A 19,651-nucleotide genomic window follows, 5' to 3' on the forward strand; every position below is an offset into this window, starting at 1 on the left:
GGGGTTGCAGTGCTCATCTTGCTTTACTGACCGAGGGAGCCGGCGTTTTGTCTGCAGCTTCTGGGTCATGTGGCCAGCATGACTACGCTGCTTCTGGTGAACTAGAGCAGTGCACGGAAACGCTGTTTACCTTCCCGCCGGAGCGGTACCTACTTATCTACTTGCACTTTGACGTGCTTTCGAACTGCTAGGTTGGCAGGAGCAGGGACCAAACAAAGGGAGCTCACCCTGTCGCAGGGATCTTAAGATGGTTTTAAAACAGGATTAGAGAATTGCACAAAGAATCATTAACCATGATAGCTAAACAAAACGCCCGTGTTCAGAGGTGATTTGCCAGGAAATACTTGGGAGGTACAACTGCAGTGAAGGGCTATCAAACCCTAGTGAAGATCTCCTAGAGATATCTGATTGGTTGCTGCGGGAACTAGGATGATAGTGGACCTTTGGTATGATTCAGTATTCTACTGTGACTTAACCCTTAAAATAAATGTGTAATATCAGCACTTACTGGCCTATTAAGGAGACGACTATGCACTGCAGTTTGTTCTGGAACTTATCCGATTATTTTACATTTTTTGGCTCAAATCGAACAATTCCCATAATACATAAGGTATGTCCAAAAGTAAGAAGCTGACCATCTCATAGCTGTTTGGCGACAAATACCTATACCAGAGATATTTGTCTTTGGCAGACCTTCTCTAACTGCCTTTGTTGGCTAACCTAATATAACCTGAGTCAGCACATGCACTTTATTAGATGCACAAATTTGAACAAATATTGGCTCCTCTACATGACACGCATGGTCATTTGATTGACCATGAATAGCTCCCTGTTTTGTCGCAACCTTCCCTTTTCTTTCTATGCACAGTGTTTGACTGCACGGAACAAATGGTCTTGGAAGCTTCTGCATATTTATCTCCCTCTTTGAAGCATGAGGCTGCCTATCACTAATTAATTCAATATATTTGTTAATTGTCCTTAGCTAAACATTGTCAGCTCCACTTATACTTAGTTACCCTCATTATTCGGCAGTAAGGTTTATCATACTTAATAGCCCCATTGTTTTTGTATTTATCATTGTCTGTTCTGCAGATTCAATTATCTTTTTCCTTGCTCATTTTTGTGTCATTTGCAATTATTATTTATTTTTCTTTGGAGCATTTACTAAATGCATTTTTTGCTTGTTCATGGTCTGACTAATTATTTGGGATTGGAAAATAATGATTCTGCAAAATAGACTAAGTGCTGTGCATAATTTTTGGTTTCCTTTGCAGCACAGTTTGACTTGCTGTGGTTAGTCACCTGCAGCTATCTGTTTTTTAGAAATCTTTTCACTAGTTGGCCACCTGTTCTGCTTGTTATATATCATATTACATAATGCACAGGTTGAATGGTGGGGTTTCCCAAGTGGACTCTCCCGACATTTAGGCAGCGGAGATTTTGCAATCCTATGATTAACAGCCATCTAAAGAACCATTTTACTGTAAAGACAGAATGATGTTATTGTGCTTTTTGCAAAAAAAACAAACAAACATGAAAATGTTATAAATAAAGAGAGTAGCAAGTATTAAATGTGATAATATCAGGGCTATGCTAATTAGCAACAGCAATCTCAATTAAGTGCAAAAGGATGCATTTTATGAAAAAAACAGTTTGATACATTGACATTGATGGTGTCTATATTCATAGTGACTATCATAGGAAACAGATCTTGGAATCGTAGTGGAAAGAACACTGAAAACATCAATTTAGTGTACCCAAGCTTTAGGCAGATTCAGAAAGTAAAGGAACGGAGGAAAAAGGCCCAGCAAATATAAATCTATGTAATGTGTGAACACCATTGCAGAGGAGTAAAGACAGAAACAAATCTGACACTGATGACCCCATACTGATGTGAACAGCTAGGGTGTAGAGAGCTCTATAATGTACCTTAAAAACAACCAACTTCATTGTGCTCTAAGGCAGCGATGTGAACCCCCCCCCCCATGCAAATATGAAAGTCAAAGGAAATATGAACTGTGCTTTCAGTAAAACAAAAAATCAGGCCAAGGATGTCAGCAGAAAAGACTATCAGCAAGTTTCAAGATTTTAGCCTAGTAATTTTGGCAGCTCAATATACAGTGAATATACTAACATGCAAAGTTTTCAGAATCCTCACCAGTGACTTTGGGCTTATCCACACCTCCTCTTGTTGCACTACTTTCTCCCAGGGAAAACTGCTCTTTAGCGCTTAATTGGAGCAAACGGCAATTAGGTTTTCTGTGGATTGCTGTTTGTTCCAATTTACAGCTCAAGACTAGGTGTTTCTTGCAGCTTTCTACCACATGCCGAAAGCATCACTGCCCATGCACTGTCTTCCTCTCTTTTGCTCTATTCTCTGACTACAGGCTGCACTAATTAAATTGCAGGGTGCAGCTTAATTCAGAAAGGACCCCATGACCTGCCATAGAGGGGCCAGTGGCCTCGGTCCTCCCCTTACAGTTGAAGATGTATTTCTTAACAGGGCGCAGTCTTCTTTCTCTTCCTCCAATAATTACTATTTTAATAGAAGCTTGCTGATTAATAAAAGCTGCATGGTGCAGTTCCCCTCAGTTTGAAGGATAGCATTTGCCTAACCAGTTGATAAAATTGCTAAGCAACAGTTCTCTAGATTCAAAACAGCTCTTGGTTCTGGAACAAAAATAGAAGTCTATTCAAATTGATCACAGAATTCGTGCATATTGAAAAGAAAGAAAAAAAGAAATAATGTTCCCGAGTATAAAATTCAAGGACAGGTTGAAGCACGTTAATTCTCTGCCTATTATTGACACCCCAAACAGTCTAAAGACAAACTTTAGGAAATATGATAAATATGTAAATTTCAGGTAGAAATACACTAGGGAGGAAATGCCAATCCCAATATTTTAATCAATGGGGAATACAGTGGAAACACACTGCCATGCTTCATTCTAGCAAAAACAGCACATATTGTGCACCAATAAGGTGTGCTAGATGGCAAACGTGAGAGGATGCTTTCACCTTTCAAAACTACAGATTGAAGAGTTTCATCCTTCTCCCAGTGTTGTAGCAGTAGAACTTTTTTTAGCAGTGTGCAACAACACAAAACAAAAAAATAAAAACAACAGTAAAAATGTAAACACTAGAAGAGCAAAAGAAATACACAATCAACCACATACCAGCAATCTGCTGGAGCAAATCATTCAGTTACTTGGTTGAAGGCAGATGACTGAAACCCACCTGCACTGTGCTGAGCTCCTCATTCCTCATCCCTGCCCCTCTCAATAACTGGCAAATATACTCAGTGCTGGAAAGTGAGGTGAGCCTCACTGCCCTGCCCATACCACCCCGCCAGCTGAACCTGCCAGTGATATTCTGGGAACCCTTTCTAAGCTTTCATTTGTAAAAGCAAGTCTCTAGTCCTTTTCAATGTGGCGATACAAGGAAAAGCATGCAGACTGAATTGGTTTCTACTGAATTGCTATCTAAGAAATAATTTAACTGATGTAAGTGTATTGAATGACCTGCCTTTACAGACTGGCTATTCTACAACTTATTCCTTGCCTGCTTACCACATAATTTCTGGCTACAGGACTGGCACCCATGTACACCATGAGAACAGTAATGGTTTTCTTAAGAAACTATAGGGCCCATAGATGACGCATGGACAACCAGCAAATTGAACAGGTCAAAGTTTTCAAATATCTTGGCCTTATATTCCAGTCTACAGGATCATGGGGAGCACACCAGAAATGTGCAAAGAAAAAGCGTCCCAAAGCGCCAAAATTCTGGCACACTTTTTCTACACAAAAGGTGGTAAACATCAGTCCTGGAAGTGTTCCAAGCTAAACCCCTAGCACAGTTATTGTATGGGGCTCAGATTTGGACAGGCACTCACCTTGGATCTACGGAAGCTGTCCAATCAAAGTTCTTAAGGCAAATTTTCTCTGTACCACCCTGTGTCCCAAACGCATCATTGCGCCTAGAGGCTAATCTTCCCTTGATGGAATTGCGGATTTTGCACAGGACACTTAACGATTGGCTTCGCCTAAACTTAAATCCCCCCAGTCTAATATCCCTAGATTGTCACAAGAGCACCTGGACTAAAACTGTCTATCAAAAACTTCACTCCTGTGGTTTATCACTACAACAGCTACTCACTTTGGGTTTTAGTAAAGCAAACAGTCTAATTTGCCAGCGCCTAAATGATATTGAGCGTCAGAACAACTTGGCCACAATAAGGAAATTTTGCCCATGGTATGACAATTTTCCACCTACCCATTTTGACTCTCTGGCACCCTATCTGTATAACCTAACAATTCTAAAATACAGGTGCACTTTTACTTTCGCAAGATTGAATGCATTGCCCTTGGCTGTACTTGAGGGATGATTCCAACAGATTCCACACAAAAAACACTTATGTCCCTGTGGAGATGGCAGTACCAAATTGATGGCGCATACCCTTCTGGCTTGCACTCTTTATAAAGACTTGAGGAATGAGGTTATCACCCCTCTTTTATTGTCCACTCTGGGTTGCCCAGTCACTGCCACAGCGTCCTTTCTCTTGGCAGATCAAGATGAGCAGGTGACAGCAAAGGCTGCAAGGTTTTTAGCTGGGGCAATTAGAATAAGATCCACTATTTGACTACTGATTCAAAACCCTAAAATGTTATTTTATATAACTGACTTTTTATTTCTATTCTTTGTATATCATATTGTTGTTTTATTGCTATGGCTGATGCAAATAAAGATTCATTCATTCATTCACCATGAGCACAGTGATGAATATTTCAAAGAAGTATTTGTCAATCATTTAGCCTGAAATCCTGTATCTTGTTATGTGGCAGCAAGCCCCATTGAATTCAATGGGATTTACTTTTGAATTGGTATAGTATTTCTCAGTTAGTTAAGCTTAGTTTTATGCTGCCTTTTGGACCAAAGCCCCCCAGAGCAGCCTGCAAATATTCAATTGCAAATATTGACTGCATTCACTTACTAGTGCTCAGTAATTCAACCCCACCCCCCAAAAAATTTGGGTACCAGAAGGCTCACCTGGTGGGCTCCCATGCCCAGCTGCAGCTGTAGCAATAGCAAAAGCAGAAGCAGGGGAAACGGAACAATGACTGTTGTCAGTCGCCTGTACTGCAAAGTAAATAACAAAAATAAAACAACATCAACAGCGAGCATTGTTTTGTAAATGAAAACCACAAGCTTGGATATCTATCTCCATGTATGCTTTTATGGTAGAGGAAAAAACATTGTTTAAGCATGCATATATACAAGCAAACCTTCCTGCTGGAAAAACAAACAGAAAATTTTGTGATGTTGTTTTTGATTCAGCAGAGGCCTCTGCTAACAGAAGAGGAAGGAATATATATTTTGGTCAACTCGCACCTCCTCCTGCAGACTCCCATGCTGTTCCAGAAGGGCAGGCAACCCTCCAGAAGACATTTTTAGGGGGCAGCATTTGGGACAGGGGGCTGGTAAAAATCCCCTCTCCCCACCTGTTGGCAGAGGCACCAGCTGGATCAAAAACATTTCCATGAGAGGAATTTAACTAACAGAATACGAGAATAGGAAGATGGAATATTTAAGGAGGAGTGGGAAATGTTTGCAGAATATCTGAAGAATCATGTTAATCAGGCTGAAATGTCAGCAGGGTTAATGTAAATTCAGCAGTCTAAAGCATTAAATATATAGGGGGAGAGAGAAATATGAACATAAGGGGAAATTAGAATATGAAGTATTAATTGAGAAATAATTAGAACCATGGAAGGGGGGGAAGGGAAGTCAGTGATTGAATGTATGGTTATAATCAATGAAATGTGAGACATGGTAATGAAAAATGATTTAAAAAATATATATGAAAAAGCATTTCCATGAGGGGAAGGCGCAATCAGATTCCACGCTCAATTTCTAATCATACTGAACTTCCGCATGGCCTGATTCCCAAGAGAGATGTAAAAATTCTACTATGGATTTGATTAAAAGAGTCAAGGAGAAAGAAGCTACTTCCGGCTCATGCAATGGAAGTGTTGGGTTCAGGACCAAGTTGTCAGTATGTTGCATCCTTTAAGCATCTGTTAGTGGGACACACGATTTACTGGAGTTCTACCAAAAGAATTTCACTCCTGGTTAAGCAATTTATTCACATCCTGTAATGAGTAATTAGAATACCATCTGTACATTTTCAGTGCCACACAAATAGACTTATTTCCCACTAACAGTGATCGGTATCATACATCTCATCACCATACACAGTGCACAATATGTGCCCTCAGTTTGGTTCAGGAAAATCTGTCAGTTATAAGACTCAAGTCAATATTTTTCTCGAACAAATGTACATCTAGTTCAAAATATTGCAGAACATTTCATCGCATCCTAACGCAAATATGCTTTTCGTTCTCTTGCTGCTCAAATGCTAATCATTTGGAATGGTGTTATTCACATCTTCTTCTTTTCTTCCATTTTGCAGAAAGAACAGAAATAGACAGTGAACAAATTGGCTAGAAATTTATTATCACTACAAGGTCCTTTTGATATAACCATGCAAGGTATTAAAGTTTTGCTTAGCTTAACCTTACCCCCTGGCTGTCGATAACGTAGATGTCGTGGAGTCGAAGGAGATCTACACGGGGAGAGCTCAGGAGTATCCACAGTTGAGGCACTTTCTGGGATAGTGCGATCCACTGATACAGATTCCAGAACCGCTGCTTTAAGAAGTATGCACTTTAATATAGAGATAGCGAGTGGTCTTTATAATTCAATCATAAAACATTTCACATATCAGGTATGAAATTATGCTACACCTCCTTAAACTCTAAAAACCAAAAGGTTGTTTTTTCAGTGTGCAGATTCTGAACAAAACAGATGCATTTTAAATGATTTTTTGAAAAAAAAATGATTGAAACATTTGGTTTGAAAACAACAAAAACCCACTAATGTATTTAAATTAATGAAACCCTGTATAATGGTCAACTATAAAATCACCTTTAATATAAATATATGGGGAACAAAGTAATATTGTTCTTAAGACATTGATCATAGGACATTGATCAGCGGGGTCTTCCTTGTTGTGTTCAATGTTGATGAAAGCTCTGCACATGAAAAAAGATGGCTTTACATGCACATTTTTCATCACTAAAAATGATAAGCACTAAAAATGATAAGCAGTTCATGTGAAGTTCTATTTGCACATTGGGAGCTCCTGGTATTTGGGATACTAGCCCTTACTTCTACCAGCCAACATCATTTTATAGTGAACTTTAGTTTATCATTTATCAGTGAACTTTAGTTTACGCTCATGTAACATGTTCTGAGACAACCCTTTAGGAAATTCGGGAAATAAGGTTATGCAAGTGCAACACCTGCTCACATAAATTTAATAGTATTGATAAAATATCAGGGTACTTGACACTGACAGAAACCAATGACACAAGTAACTATAAAGCTTATAAATAAGGGAATAGAGGATACCAATTTAAAACAAAATAGGCTGTGCTATCAATAATGAAGATAGCAGTTTCATGATTTTGCATCTACCCAAACCAATGTCTAGTGGTACACACTAAATCTCAGAAACAAGGTTAAAGACAGGAAACAAACAATTCAACTATTAGATTCACCAGAATCTAAAACAAACAGCACTGCAGAGTTTATGGATTCAAAAAGAACAACTGAGGTGAAAGAGAGTGAATGGCCACTCTCTGTGTTGTGGTAAGAATTCCATACAGTTCTAGAAGTGGTGACAAATTTATTTCATCTATTAGGTACCACATGCCATTATTTAAAATAAAACTGTCAACATCATTTTGGGTTGTTCTTATCTGCAAGACTGCCCTCAGTTCAATGTTGTCCTCACAGGTATTTGCTGTATCAGACCTGTTCAAATGCTGAACTGAAAAGTATTCTCAACTGTTTTGCTTTCCTGTTGCCTTTGCCCCCTTTGTTGGTAAACAGAGAGTTTAAATCTGAAGCGTAATTTGTCAAACTACATGCAAAACATAATCTCCCAGTGTATTACCCTAATGCTACTACTGAGTTTTTCTCACTTTTGTTACCAAAATCCTCATAGGATTTGATACGTCTGCTTCAAAAGTCTTTTCTTACTCAAGGCTTGTGTCATACAAAAATCAAAGTTCTTCACCTAAAAACCAGGCAGATTGTATTTAATTATTTTTACATGTATTCACTTTCCTAGTTTCCTTTGTTGGTGAGGGTTGAATTTAATTATGAAGGATAGAATTATCAAACTATATATATGTATCCAATGTACTTCTCTACTGTATCAAACTCTTAATTCCACCTGAGAGCTTCTCTCACTTGTGTTATCAAAATCCTCACTGTATCTGATGCTTTTGCCTCAGAGGACAAACCTTAACAAAGATTAAGGTTGCATATATTCTGTCTGTCAACCAAGAAAATAAAAATCAGCAGAATAAATCATGGAAATTCATTGTACTTGCATGTCTCTGTTTGTTTTGCATAATTCTGTTTGATTTTGGTGCTTTTCATTTACACAGTTAACTTTCCATGTGCCTTATTCTTGATGCATATTCAGGCAAGAAGTCACTAGCTTAGGCATCAGGAATAACTTACGTCATTTTAATTTATTATTGTTGTTGTTGTTATTAAGTATTATTTTGCTTTTCCATTCTGCATAATGCTCATTGACACTGCTGAGATTATATAACTGGGATTCTGCTGTAGAACTAAATAATTATGTCAACAGAGAACTGAACTATGTGTTTTATCTCAGGCCATACATAGTTATTAGCTAACACAGTAGAATTTATTACATAGGGTATAGTCTGCATTTCAATACAGTGGTACCTCAGGTTGAGAACTTAATTCGTTCTGGAGGTCCGTTCTTAACCTGAAACTGTTCTCAACCTGAGGTACCACTTTAGCTAATGGGGGCCTCTTGCTGCCGCTGTGCCGCTGCCACGTGATTTCTGTTCTCATCCTGAAGCAAAGTTCTTAATCCGAGGTACTATTTCTGGGTTAGCGGAGTCTGTAACCTGAAGCGTCTGTAACCCGAGGTACCACTGTACCTAACAAATGAACAGAGACTAGTAGAAAAAGCCAGCTGTAACTGTTATACATAATAACAGATACTAACTTTTGCTGAAAATCTCCTAGGCATTTTTTATCTGCAAATGAGATCTAAACTTGCTTAACTTCTTATTTGCTAGAAGTATTATTTCTGACACCATTCCTTAAGCTTATTTAATTAATGATCAGCTAATTACCACTGACATTATAACTAATATCAATCTAAAAGATCTCTTGTTAAACAATATATTACTTTCTATAGTGACAAATCCTTTGATGAAGACTGTATTAAGTGTCTCACCAAGGAGCTTTTTTTTAAAAAAAATATCCTTTTCAAGGAATTATGCTTTCTTCAGTTTTACAGCAATTCTTGTCAGGTTTCTCCAAAGAAATAAAAAGGGGCTATGCTTGGGGGGGGGGGGAGAGAAGAATACAACTCATGTAAGTAAAAAACGAAAAGAAAACTGAGGCTGAGAGAAATTTTCATGAGCACCAGTTTCCAGGTTAGAATTTGCATGTTTAACCAGGAGAACAGATAAACAAATTACATAAAAACACCAATAGACATGGGTAAGACTAAAGCCCCATGTATTTGCCCAATCCCTTTTTAAAGTCATCCAAGGTTTTATTCATGTGGCATTTTATTCCATTTTCCCAACTTTCCCCAAACTGTTGATTTCCGCATTATATCTGCGTTTTCACACAACATAAAAATGACTTCCAGAAATATAGCTGAATATTGCACAAGTTTAGTGCTAATTTTCATTTTATTTGTGAATAGATTTTTTTTCTGAAAGTTGCACCGAAGAGGGAATTGCAGGTGCAGCTTGTCATGTAAGCTACACCTCCCGGAATTCTTTCTTCTATGCAGATCTTAAAGGTGCAGGAGCCCTATAGCTACCCTAGAACAGGACCAGAAATTCCAGCCATGATTTGTTGAAATAACTGGCCAAGGGAGCTACACAGATTAAGGGGGGCTTGCATCTTACAGCTCTAGAAAACCCTCTTTCTACATTTCTTGCATTGGTCTTTTAAAGGAGAAGGAGAAGAAGAAGAGTTTGGATTTGATATCCCGTTTCATCACTACCCTAAGGAGTCTCATGGCAGGTAACAATCTCCTTTCCCTTCCTCCCCCACAACAAACACTCTGTGAGGTGAGTGGGGCTGAAAGACTCAAGACAAGTGTGACTAGCCCAAAGTCACCCAGCAGCTGCATGTGGAGGAGTGGAGACGCGAACCCGGTTCACCAGATTACGAGACTACCACTCTTAACCACTACACCACACTGGCTCCCAGTGAAGAAGCAGCAGCATGTGCCAATTTATCCCTCCACTGTTCCTTTCCCCTTTGTGCACATAAAGGTAAGAAGATTTCAAGTTGTGCACTCGAGCAGTGGGTGATGCTCAAAACATAAGCATGCCCACCTCCCTTGTACCAGCACACCCACATTTCTTTGCAAAATAGCAACCTTTAATTACACAATATATTGTATATATAATACCTCTTCGGATGCTTCTCCTTAGTTTGTTGCAAAGCTCAATACGTGGATTCTCTGAGTTTTCGTCTGCAAAGCCAGGACTTTGTTCTGGAGATGAAGGGCCTTTGCTAAGGTCCAGTGGTACTTTAGATAGCGTGGGTGGTGGTGAAGTGGCAGGGCTGTATGTTGAGGTAGGACTACTGGCAAGAGAGGTCGTAGACAGATCTAAAGCCCCTATCCTAGAATTTAGTGGAGAACTTAGTGATAGTTTTCTGGTTCTGACAGGCGAGGAAGTCCTAGAGAGTGATAGAGGTGGAGGGGAAGAGAATTTGCGGCAAAGGTGTGGTGATTTTGCGTCAGCCAGGTGTTCTCCTCTGTTGTTTTGGTTAGTAGCAAAAAACAATTCCAAAGATCTACGAGAGAAAGGAAAGGCCAGAACGGATTTTGAACAGTGCATGCTAAAAGCTACTCATAAAGGAACACAGGTCACTTGTATTTTGGCACGTACAGGCAACTCCCCATTTACGCATATTTAGAGCACGTGCACATCGCCGCAATCCTGGAAATGGCACGAAAAGGGCAAAAATGGCCCTAAAAGAGCAAGAGAACAGCAAAAATGGTGCGAAAACAGTGTCTAGCAATCCCATGAGCCTTTGCAAGTGGAAACCCAGGAGCCCTTGCATCAAACTTTGTGGAGAGTTGGAATTTGAGGAAGGAGATTTGGAGGAAGCATTTAATTTGTGTGATTTCAACTGGCTGGTATTCAACCACATAAAGCTGAAATGGCATGTATGAATTGTTGGGAGAGTGGGTTATGGGTTTGTTTTGTTCTTGTTTCTATTATGTATTCTGTGCTTTTATTTTTATGCTGTGAACTGCCCTGAGATCTTTAGATGGAAAGCAATATACAAATTAAAGAAATAAATGTGTGTAAGATGCAAGCATAATATTGAAATATGGTTATGCGCATACTGGAAACTAAAAGAGACAAATTCCAAAACAGAACATCTACCATACCAGTAGGTATGAAATGATTGGCATTACAAAGTCCAGGATGGATGTTTGAGCCCAGCTGGGTTTTATTCCTTCTCCCATGGCCGAAAGAGTAAGCAGTATGTAAGCATAGAAACAAACATATGTAAAATTGTTGTCCAATGCATTTTGCAGGGTCTATTATGACAGGAGATCTCACGAGAACATAATGAGTAGAAAGGAACTCACCTAACAGGGATTGAGGTGAAAGGCCTTTTGTATATATCCGACAGTTTCTCCAAGACAACTGCTGCAGTAGTAAATATGCGATAAGTATGTAGGAAAGTATTAAGGAAATCAATACTGAGAAATCGCAAGTCTGTTAATCTCTCCAAAAGGCGTTCAACGCTTGCATAACGAATCTGGGGCACTTTGCAGGAGTTTAGTGTTTTGCTGAAGCAGATGTCAATGTCATCTTTGTGAAGACGTGCATCAGATCTACATAATATAATTATTTAAAGACTATTATTAAACATCATTTCGTAAGTCGTACTCAGGGTTTTTTTGGTGTTTTTTTTAAGATGCTGTCATTTTTTAAAATATAAAAGACAGTCTTTTCTATACCCTTATGCAACTCATACCTATGCAGCCAAAAGTTAAATGTGGGATGTGTGGGAAAGCCCCAATGATTATTCTAGCAGAATGCAGTAGGATGTATCCCAAAATCCTTGGGGCTTTTGTATTTCATTTTTAATTTGTATTACTGTACTCCAAGTGGGTTTTATAATCAGGAATAAATGTGCTTGTCACTTTCCAGCCTCCACTACACCATATATGGCCTTTCAGCAGCATTGCAGCTCTACATGGGGCAGTGGAGAGGCTTGCAGTGAAAGGGATCCTGCTGCACAGGGTAGAACAGGGTAGCACTTGGTTCTCAAATGCCTTGGTACTCAAACAACCTGGAACCCAAACATTGCAAACCCAGAAGTAAGTGTTCCAGTTTGCGAACTTTTTTTGGAAGCCGAACGTGCTCCATTTTGAATGTTACGCTTCCAATTTGAGGGCCACACTTCCGTTTTGTATGCTACGCTGAGATCTGCCTGTTGCTATTTATTTTGCGATTTTGTTTCTGTGGCTCTTTTTGTTTTGTTTTTTGTGACTGTGTGGAACTCAGCTCAGCTATTGATTGATTGATTGATTGTGTGACTGCAGTGCATTGTTTATTGCTTTCATTTTATGGATCAATGGTCTCGTTAGATAGTAAAATTCATGTTATATTGCTGTTTCAGGGGTTGTTTTTAAAAGTCTGGAAAGGATTAATCCATTTTGTATTACAGCGGTACCTTGGTTTGCAAACTTAATCCATTCCAGACATCCGTTCTCAAACCAAAGCGTTCTTAAACCAAGGCGTGCTTTCACATAGCAGCGGGGGACTTAATTTACAAATGGAACACACTCAACAGGAAGTGAAACATGTTCTTATTCCAGGGCAAAGTTCACAAACCAAAATACCTACTTCCAGGTCTGCAGCGTTCTTAATCCAAGTTGTTCATAAACTAAGCTGTTCTTAAGCCAAGGTACCACTGCACTTTCTATGGGAAGTGTGCCTTGGTTTTGGAACACTTTGGTTTTGGAACAGACTTCCGGAACGGATTAAGTTTGAGAACCAAGGTACGACTCTTATCACCCTAGTGCAAGGATTTTTAGTTATGCAACAGAAGTTCCCCTTTTCCTCCTCTTCATACGTGCCCCCCCTAAATCTGTTCTAGGGTTTCCTTCAATCCCCTGGAGGGCACAAGGGGCATGCAGGAAGAGGGGAGGGAGGGGAAGTTCCACTGTGCAAGCAGCTAATGGATCTACTTCACTGGATACTGCCCACAGAGTCTAAGGTTGATTGTGTCTGCCAGGGTAACACCAGAGTCTAAAGAAAATCTTAAAACAAACACATATAAAGTAGCACACACATTAAATGTAAAATTATAACAATGATTTCAAGAACAAAAACTAGTATATTACTATTCAGACTAATAGTTTTCTAAATCTTGAAAAGCAAACAAAGTAGGCCCACAAATAATGCAGCATTTGTGAAACATGGGATTAATAGTGCAGTGAAGCAAAACAGCAAGGTTTCAATTTTGCATTTGAGGGATAATGCAAGAATTCCCACAGTATGGCTGCATGTCGAAATCAGCAAACTTACTTGATCATATGTGGCACAGTGACTTTGGAGTTTTCTTCAAATACTATGGTCATTAAACCGTTGCACCGTATGTTGTCAACACACTGCATAAGATAATGACAAAGGGGAGTGGAAATATAGGATGATGATTTAAAATATATATATATTGTAAATCTCAACTGCTATACTCACAGTAAATGAAAAGCTTTATCTGTTGAGCCAGAAGGAACAGAAAACTAGACTTCCCAGAGTTCCTGGCAATGGATGAACACATTAACAACCTCCATAATGCTATTCCCTCCCTGTCACAATCTTAATGTTAAGGGGTACTCTGGTGTTGGAGACTCTCCAAGAAGGTCTGGTGCTGAGTAAAGCTTATTATGAGCCAGGCATGAAGGCTGAGCAGACTGATTGGGCCGGTTCAGGTTTATAGGGGGCATAACAGTGAACTCCATTTACCATTCCTAATCCCATAATTACAACTGTGTGCCTTTACTATTTCCTTTTCTTTGCACTTTGGAGATGTCATGATTATTGGTTATTCTCCTGCTATTTGCTGAGTTCAGTAAGGTAAATAATTCTACTGTTGCTTTAATACCTACATTCTGTTACAGATGCCATAAAAGGTAAAGGTAAAGGTACCCCTGCCCATACGGGCCAGTCTTGACAGACTCTAGGGTTGTGCGCCCATCTCACTCAAGAGGCCGGGGGCAAGCGCTGTCCGGAGACACTTCCGGGTCACGTGGCCAGCGTGACATCGCTGCTCTGGCGAGCCAGAGCCGCACACGGAACACCGTTTACCTTCCCGCTAGTAAGCGGTCCCTATTTATCTACTTGCCCCGGGGGTGCTTTCGAACTGCTAGGTTGGCAGGCGCTGGGACCGAGCAACGGGAGCGCACCCCGCTGCGGGGATTCAAACCGCCGACCTTTCGATCGGCAAGCCCTAGGCGCTGAGGCTTTTACCCACAGCGCCACCCGCGTCCCTCCACAGATGCCATACTCTACAACATATTCTGTATTTCCAAATATATGTAATGTGATGACAACCATTAGTGATTTTTTTAAAAAAAATTATTAATAGAAAGGTGAAGTGTTTGCTTCACCTTTAATAGAAAGGTGAAGTATTTGCTTCAGGACATACCAGGTGGGGGGATTTATTACATTTTTATGAATATTGAGCTTTAAAAAAAAGATTTCAAGGGCAAATTCATGACTCAAATCCAATCCAAATATTTGTTAATATGATAAAAATGGAGGTGGGAGGGAGCCATCAGTAAGTTTAATTCACATCAATTTCAGTACAAAGAGGAGGAGGAGGAGGAGGAAACCAGTATATCTGGATATCCTGAAGGAACTTTGCTTTTTAGTTTCGGTCCCACCAATTAATCAGAGGCAAATTCTAATCTGTGATTAAAGCTTTAGTTGATTAATGTACCAGTTAAATAGATTAAAGGTTGCAGCACCAATCATATTACCAAAGCAGAGGGGAAATGAATGTCCCTTTGTTTGCTTTTGGCTTGCTTCACAAGCAGCTTACAGATCACAACTGAACTGTTCTCAAGTAACTAGAATGAGGCTTGCAACCTTACAGGAGTTACTTTAAATGTAATTGGTTGTGTTTGCAATTAGCATTTTTTCATGAAGTCAGGTGCTGGTATTCATGTGAGAAGGGGGCATGGTCTGCCCCTCATTTGAAAAAGGGTTCGTACTCCACTTCATGGCATTCCTAACCCAAAATCATCCACCCCTTCGAAGAGGTACACGTATTTTGTGCAGTTGGTGTAGCCTAATCTTGCATTGTCTCTCTTCTTAACTGTTTCTTCCTCCTTCACTATCAAAGTCTATTTATTTATTTATTATTGATTTTATTGTTGAACTAGCACCAGTTCGGGACGCGGGTGGCGATGTTGGTTAAACCAGAGCCTAGGACTTGCTGATCAGAAGGTTGGCGGTTCGAATCCGTGCAACGGGGTGAGCTCTCTGCTCCTGCCAACCTAGCAATTCAAAAGCACGTCAAAGTGCAAGTAGATAAATAGGTACCGCTTCAGTGGGAAGGTAAACGGCGTTTCCATGCGCTGCTCTGGTTCGCCAGAAGCGGCTTAGTCATGCTGGCCACATAACCCGGAAGCTGTACGCCGGCTCCCTCGGCCAATAAAGTGAGATAAGCGCCGCAACCCCAGAGTCAGCCACGACTGGACCTAACGGTCAGGGGTCCCTTTACCTTTACCTTTAGCACCAGTTCAACATGGGCAAGTTACAAATTTTTTTAGTTGAACCCCGGTCACACTATTTTGTTACTGATACCAAAATATTCTATTTCCTACATATCAAGCCGTGAAATTATTATTGCATGCTGAGTAAAACATGTAATCTCCAAGAAAGTGAAATTACCTGACTAATGTCACTTGTCCAGGCTGCTTTTTCCTGCCGTGAAGGGGCTAACAGGACAATGGTAAAAGGAGGAGCATCTGCTGGTTCAACCACAATCTTAAAGTCAAGATGTCCAAATACTTGCCCAGAACCTTTCGCTTCACAAAGGGAGCAAAGAACAAAGCAATTACAGATGGAAATTTGAGGCGCATAAAAACTCAAGGCACAACACAGATAAATTTGTCCTGCATGCAGCATCTGTTTGTGTATAGTGTGGCAAGACTCCAAAGAGTGATTTAGGCCCCTGCCAGGGCTATTCATTAGCACAGTTACTTTTTCTACTTTGAACACTGGATTCCCAGGGAATACCACAAACTGTTTATGATGTTTATTATTTCAGAAACGGCTTGCCATACAGCATGGGAAGCTGCTGATTGAGAAAAATAAGTTTAAAATGTTCTTCAGCTTACGAAACTAGTGCTTCGATTTCTGGTCCACATGTCCCTCAATATGAAGTTCTATAGGCACAGAAAGGGCACAGAACTCCATGCAAATATACCCCATTTTTGTTTAACAAAGTTTCATGGATGCATCCCCACTACCCATAGAGAATTCTACCTTCCACTGAAATGACTGGGAAAACCTACAGCAATGGAAAGCTTAGAGGCCCAGTTTGTGCCCCAGGGACCAAGCAGTTTGCTCTTAATTAGGAAGCCACCCAAACCTCATATGGTTTCTTGTTTTAGCAACTTGAACCTGAGAGCATCATTCTTTATATCTTAGAGTTTAAATCCCACTGAGTTCAATGGGGCCAACTTGAAGGTATATGTGTTGAGACTGCAGTCTTAGTTCCTGCCGATCGCTGGATTGTGGTCTAAATCAGATATGATGCAATGACCCACCTCCCCAACATCCCCAATCTGCCCAACTTTCTACTGATCCAACTTCTCAGTTAAAAATCAACTATTCATATGAAACAACTAGGCACACTCCCGTTCCTTTTATTGCAGGGCTGGACAACCTTTTTCAGCCGCAAGGGCAGCATTTACTGTTAAGTATTGGGTCCCACTCAGACATACACATCTCTCTCTCTCTCCCCCCACCACACACACACACACACACCACAGGGAACCCACATACATGCAGAGAGATGTGCAATACAATCTCAGTGATCCCTTGTGTGCTCCCCTTCATCCTCTAGGTGATTGGCTCTGGGTAGCAGTCCTCCCTTCTTCCTGCACCAAGCAGCTGGAGAGAGGAGATACTATTGCTGTGGAAACACAGCCAGATGGGTAGGGTGTGTGTGTGTGTGTGTGTGTGTGTATATATATATATATATATATATATATATATATATATATATTAATACTGCTGCACCGCTTCCTGCTCTCCAGTCGTTGGCACTGGCAATCAAACCCCTCTCAGCCTGCCAAACAGCTGCTGAGTATAGCACAGTTATGACCATCCCAGTCTGCCTTCCTCTGGTGGACTGAGGGAAGTGGTTTTGATGGAAGCAGCAGTAGAGGTCGACCAATTTATGAGAGGCAGGAAAGGCTTGTGGTATGTAGATTTCAATCCTGTGTTTTCTTGGGAGCTGCGACAGACACATTATCTGGGGACTGTATTCATTATAAATTGTTCAGGAAAATACAATAATGTTTGTGTAAACATTATAATTATATTAAACAGTTTGATATAACTTACAGTCATCATCATTCGTATCAGCCTCCTCAATTAGTGTGCATTCTATTAACGAGAGAACACCTCCTGCCTAGGGATATAAATAATACCTTTTTCAGCAATCTATTTTATCCTCTCTCCCTCACTTAAAATTATGCAAAATTATGCAATTTAATGTTACACAGTCTCCTAGAAAGGATTGTTCCAATAGCTGGACACACTTGCAAAAATCAAGAACATTATTAATTCCAAAAAAAAAATGAAGATAAATTTAAGCTGCATGTGTTCCTTTTTCCAATTAAAATAATTCTACAGTGTATTATCCAACAGCAAATAAAATCAATTTTACTGATAGGATTAATGGCATGGCACACTCATTCATACCAGCCTAGCAACTCCATGGGAGAAATACGTGAATATAATAAATAAGGTATCTGAATCCCAAACAGAAAAACAGATTAATGCAGACCTATTTTTTTCAGATTTGAATACATTACAGTTTCAATCCACGTAGGGGAATAATTCAAGAAAAGTATTTCACTGTAAAGTTATACTGGAAGGCTATATCATTGGAAACGGCATTATATATATATATAGAGGGCCAATCCAACCTTCAGCCACGTTAAGCCATGCGACCAGCTGGTTGCTGAAGGCGTGCAATGGATGGTGTGTCCCTTGCAATAAAATTGTTCCTGTAACATTTCCGTGGCCAGATTTCAATTTCAATTAGTTTAGAAAAGCTAACACTCTGTTCAAATTATAAGTTTTCCCATACTGAGATACCGTTTCCAGGCAATTCTTGTGCATTGCCTCAGTGGCTCAATTTACTGAAATACATAAAATCCTTCATGTCCTAAATTAAACTACCATGCAGTAATGAAATGTAACATGTTGTGAGAAACACCAGAATTCGGAACTTTATGCTCTACATTCCACCATGCTAAATGTAAATGACGTAGCTATGAAAAAACTGTACCTTAAGTAGATGCAGCTTTCCTCCAGAGCTCCTTGTACAAATTAAAAAGTGTTTTGTAAATAAAAAACATTGTCTTTCTCCTTCTTTTTTCAAAGATAATGATCCCAGGCGGACTTTACTAAGTTTCCCCCTCTCAACGGAAGGTACTTGAATAAGAGTACCTAGTGATTACAAAAGCAAATGGTACATTGTAAATATAAGATTAATAAGTGGAGTCCTTCACATTCTATACCTCATTATCTATTTGATATTATGTATATCTCTCTTAGCACACCATGTGCGGCAAGTAGAGATGACCATCCTAATTACACTGGTTTCACTAAAGTAGGAGTAGCCAGTGTGGTGTTTTCTAGATGTTGTGGCCAGCTCCCATCTTTGTCCAGGCAGCATGGCCAGGAGTCAGGGATGATAGGAGCTGTGGTGCAACAAACACTACAATGGGTTATCCTGCAGGAAAATGTTTGACTGTAATCCTGTGCATAGGCAGTTTAAGGCCAATGCACAGGACTGAAGTCAACGGAATTTAAGCAACCTAACTGTAGAGGGCTACAGCATTTCAATTACACAAAAAGAATATCAATTGTAAGACAAAATTCAGCAAACAATTAAAAAAAATACTTCATTCATATTTCTTAATCACCCAATAACTAGACTCTCTGGGCAACAGCAAAAATCAATTTGCCTTTGCTATTCAAAATTACCAGTACTTATTTTCTCTCAGGATAACAAAGTAATGCAATTCCAACCACTGATCTTAAAGCAACCACCGGTGGGACTGTTTACTAAAAGTTTGTTTTATACATCTCTAAAACTTTTCCAGAAGAACAGAAACATTAAAATAATAATAAAATAATAAAATAAAATAATGACAAAACATTAATAGAAGTTCCTCCCATTACATGCCAGACAGTTGCCGTCTCTACTGTTTGTTTTTTTGTTTTTGATA

The 19,651-nt window shown here is 39.7% G+C and overlaps 1 protein-coding gene across 1 annotated transcript in view; it reads right to left on the reverse strand.

Annotated features, from left to right (window-relative positions):
- RASGRF2 (Ras protein specific guanine nucleotide releasing factor 2) overlaps nucleotides 1-19,651 on the reverse strand; it is an 81,895-nt gene that overhangs the window by 19,197 nt on the left and 43,047 nt on the right. The window contains 8 exon segments of the mRNA XM_083404617.1: nucleotides 5,012-5,139; nucleotides 6,582-6,707; nucleotides 10,553-10,941; nucleotides 11,750-11,998; nucleotides 13,701-13,783; nucleotides 16,071-16,207; nucleotides 17,754-17,820; nucleotides 18,706-18,866. Of these exon segments, the coding sequence (XP_083260743.1) occupies nucleotides 5,012-5,139; nucleotides 6,582-6,707; nucleotides 10,553-10,941; nucleotides 11,750-11,998; nucleotides 13,701-13,783; nucleotides 16,071-16,207; nucleotides 17,754-17,820; nucleotides 18,706-18,866 (1,340 nt within the window).

Source organism: Podarcis tiliguerta (genome assembly GCF_965153285.1).
Source record: "Podarcis tiliguerta genome assembly, chromosome: 11".
NCBI classification, from domain to species: Eukaryota; Metazoa; Chordata; class Lepidosauria; order Squamata; family Lacertidae; genus Podarcis; species Podarcis tiliguerta.